Source organism: Otolemur garnettii, unplaced genomic scaffold (assembly GCF_000181295.1).
Source record: "Otolemur garnettii isolate 467f Iridium unplaced genomic scaffold, OtoGar3 scaffold00008, whole genome shotgun sequence".
NCBI lineage: Eukaryota > Metazoa > Chordata > Mammalia > Primates > Galagidae > Otolemur > Otolemur garnettii.
Window position 1 is genome coordinate 16,242,707 of NW_003852403.1, and position 3,948 is coordinate 16,246,654.

Sequence of the window (3,948 nt, forward strand, 5' to 3'; positions counted from 1 at the left end):
TTGGCTGGCCCAGGCTGGGTTCAAACCGGCCAACCTCTGTGGTATGTGGCTGGCGCCCCACCCACTGAGTGATGGGCACCACCTTTTTTTTTTTTTGAAACAAAGTCTCATTCTGTCACCTAGGCTAAAGTGCTATGTATGGCCTGAGCCTAGCTCACAGCATCCTCAAACTCATGGGCTCAAGCAATCCTCCTGCCCCAGCACCCCATGTAGCTGAGACTACAGCCATACACCACCACACCTGGATAATTTTTCTATTTTTAATAGAGATGATGTCTCACTCTTGCTCAGGCTGGTCTCAAACTCCTGAACACAAATGATCCTCCCATCTCAACCTCCCAGAGTGTTAGCATTACTGGCATGAGCCACCACACCCAACCAAAACTACCAGATTTTTGACCTGAGGATCTGGAGAAGAACAGTTTGCCCTGGAGATGCTGAGGCGATGCTGTTTAAGAAACCCAAGAGAACCCCAGGGTAAATGAAAGGAGTCCAGGGTAGAGACAAAGATCTGAAAGAAATACTGAACTTAATGGAGAGGTAGAGAATGACGCACCGTATAAAGAATGCAAAATAAGAAGGTAAATGAGGCCAAGCATAGTGGCTCACACCTGTAATCCTAGCACTCTGGGAGACCAAAGAGGGTAGACTGCTTGAAGCTCAAGGATTTGAAACCAGCCTGAGCCAGAGCAAGACCCTGTCTCTAAAAATAGCCGGGTATTGTAGTGGGCACCTGTGCCCCAGCTACTCAGGAGGCTGAGGCAAGGGGGTTGCTCTAGCCCAAGAGTTTGAGGTTGCTGTGAGCTATGACACCACAGCACTCTACCAGAGTGACAAAATGAGACTGTCTCAAGGAAAAAAAAAATAGAATGGATTAATACCATTATCCTAGGAGTAGGCTCCCAGCAAGAGGGTAAATCCAGCTCCCTTTCTCTGTCTCCAAAGCTCACTTGCCTTCCGTCTTCCACCATGAGATGATGCAGCCCAAAGGCCCTCACCAGATGCTGACGTCTCAATATTAGACTTCCAGCCTCCAGAACTGTGAGCCAAAAAAATTCTATTATATGTAAATTACCTAGTCTCAGGTATTCTTTTCTTTTTTTTCCAGGTTGATATGAGTATGTATGGTTAGGTTACATTACTTGCACTTGTGAGGTATTCTATTTATAGCAGCAGAAAACAAATTAAGACTGTCCTCCACCCCATTCCAAGTAAAGTCAAAGGCCTTGCTTAGCAATGACTTGAAAGAACGAGTCAGAATGCTATATGAGTTCCAGCACATTTTTAGTAAGAGTACTGTACCTTTGCTCTGAAAGACAAGATTTGACCCACAGCATGTTGTAGTCTGTATTTTAAACTTACAATAGGCACCAATGTTGCTTGTTGAAGTGAACTGCCTGGAGAGTTCCTGGATAGCATTCCCTCAGGCTCCCAGACTTCCATTTGGTCAGAGAACACTCCCTCATCTCCTACTCTCCCAGAAACTAAAGTACAACTAGATGATCCAAAACTTGCCTTGACAACATTCACACACCTACCATATCTACCCAAAGTTAGTTTTGTGGAACAAAACACAATGCCACTCACCGATGCTACACTTTCTCTTCATCTCTGGCGCAAAGGACGATTGGGGTGCCTCCTACCTTTGGCTAACACCCTCTACCTTGCTCTGTCGTTATCACAGTTGATTATCCGTATGTCCCCCCAATCCTCACGAGACCGTTAAGTTTCTTGAGAGGAGGAGATCTGGATCTGAGTCTGGCTCTTCTTGCTAACCACCACACAGCCTAACAGTGTTTGGTTTGTGTCCCGCCAGGTAATGACAAAGAACTCTGAAAGAAGTTTCTGGGGGCTTTTCACTGCCTCCTCCTCCCTCCCCTTTTCGGAGGCAACAGTTCGAGGGGCAGATGAGGAATAAGGAAGAAGGCAAGGACAAACGGTGGGCCTACCTAACGACTCAAAAAAAGTCAAATCATCCCAAAACACAGTGTTTAAATCAGTCAGAAAGCAGGGCAGCGAAAGAGAAAAGATCACTTCAGAGAAGAGACGTTAAGAATGAACCGACACAGTCTCAAGCGTGGGGGGGGGGCTAATAAATCAGCCAGGGAGGCAGACACTGACAATCACGACGACAACGCTCGAGGGGGCCTCAGGTCGCCAAGGCAAGGGGATTCAGCTGCCTACCCATCCACCTCCGTCCGGCAGGCACCCCTACCCCTACCCCCCTCGATAGTTCCCACTCACTCTTGTCCAGAGGCCGGGTTAGTTCGGCCCCGACGTCGCCATCAGCGCTGGGGCCCTGAGGTTTCACTGTCAGGGGCACGAACAAAGACGTGTTCGGGGTTTTGGAGCCACCAGAGGCAGAAGAGGAGGCGGTAGCTACGGCATGAACGCGCCACTGAGCTGCAGGAAAGGGCCCAAAGTAGGGGCGAAAGGCAGAACAGACGGCTGCCCGGTGGCCAGCCTGGCGCCCCGCAGGCAGCCGAGCCCACAGTAGGGCACACCGGGGTAAGGACATGGAGGCTGCAGACGCTGAAGGAGCCCAGAGCGACCCGCGGACACGGCGGCGGACAGTGACGCAAACCTCCAGTGCCTGCTGTCCGGAAAGACCCACGGCTAGCAGGTGAGCTGCCCAGGAAAACGCCCGACCGGTAAGGGAAAAGTAGTGCCGTAGACCGCTCCCAGAGGGAGAGAGAAGCTTAGATGGGAAACCATTAAAGATAAATTCTTGTTCTCTTTCTCGCTTTCAGACATAGGCGCTAGCTTTGTGTAAGGAAGGGAAAACAAGCAGGCGTCCTTGGGATGTCCCAGATGCGAGAAGGGGGCCTGCCAGCCGCGTCACGTGACCCACACTGCGCAGCGGTAAGTGCGTGAGCAGACGCATGTGGGCAGTGGGGTGGGCAGTGGCGGTCTGTGCTCAGGTTGTGAATCTGGCTTGCGGGCTAAAACGCTAAGGAGCGTTCCCCCAAAGTTCTTGCATTATGAACTGTCGTTTATAATAGTAACGTTGAAGAACATAACTTGGTCTGGCCCTCAGAATGGTTGCTGAGAAATTTGTTCTGTTGGTAAATCCCTTATATAACACACGTGTAAGTTCTAATACTTTGATGTGAGCAGTTTGTGTGTTATCGTCTTAGTAGCTGATATGTCACTACCTTGTGGCAAAAGTACGTGCTTGTATTCTTGCTGCATTTTTATTGCATTAGTTGAATACTGTGTCCTCATACGAGGCCACAACATAATACATTCAGACAAGCTTAGCTTTTCCCATTTAGATCTTTAAGATCTTGCAACTGGAAGGTGTTATGTAATACGTGTAGGCAACATTGTGTGTCAAGTAGGATTCTGGCAACTATTATGTGCCTTTCATGCACAAAATAATATTTTTTTAATTTCAGATTAATATTAGGGTACAATTGATTGGGTTACATTGTTCAGATTTATGTGAGGGTACAATTGATTAGGTTACATTGTTTGCATTTGCTAGGTAAAGTTCAAATTGTAGTTTAGCCCTTCACCCAAGGGGTTGTAATGCGCAAAATGATTTAAACATCAAGAATGCAATGGCTCAGCGCCTGGGGCTGAAGTGGCTAAGGCACCAGCCACCCACACCCAAGGTGGCGGGTTCGAATCCAGCCCTGCCCGCCAAACAACAATGATGGCTGCAACAACAACAACAAAAAAAATAGCCAGGCATTGTGGCCAGCGCCTGTGGTCCCAGCTACTTGGGAAGGCGGAGGCAGAAGACTCGCTTGAGCCCAGGAGTTGGAGGTTGCTGTGAGCTGTGATGCTATGGCACTCTACCCCAGGGGGACAGCTTGAGGCTCTGTCTAAAAAAAAAAAAAGAATTCAAGATGAGGCTCGGCACCTGTGCCTCAAGCTGCGAAGGCGTCAGCCACATACACCTGAGCTGGCAGGTTCAAATCCAGCTCAGGCCGGCCAAACAAC

At 48.9% G+C, this 3,948-nt stretch overlaps 1 protein-coding gene across 1 annotated transcript in view; it reads right to left on the minus strand.

Moving 5' to 3' along the window:
* The window catches only part of SUPV3L1 (Suv3 like RNA helicase), a 35,270-nt gene extending 32,668 nt beyond the window's left edge, over positions 1-2,602 (minus strand). Inside the window, exon 1 of the mRNA XM_003783606.2 lies at positions 2,245-2,602. Within this exon, the coding sequence (XP_003783654.1) occupies positions 2,245-2,518 (274 nt within the window). The 5' untranslated portion in view covers positions 2,519-2,602. The remainder of the gene's footprint in view (positions 1-2,244) is intronic.
* Between the last annotated feature and the right edge of the window lie 1,346 nt (positions 2,603-3,948).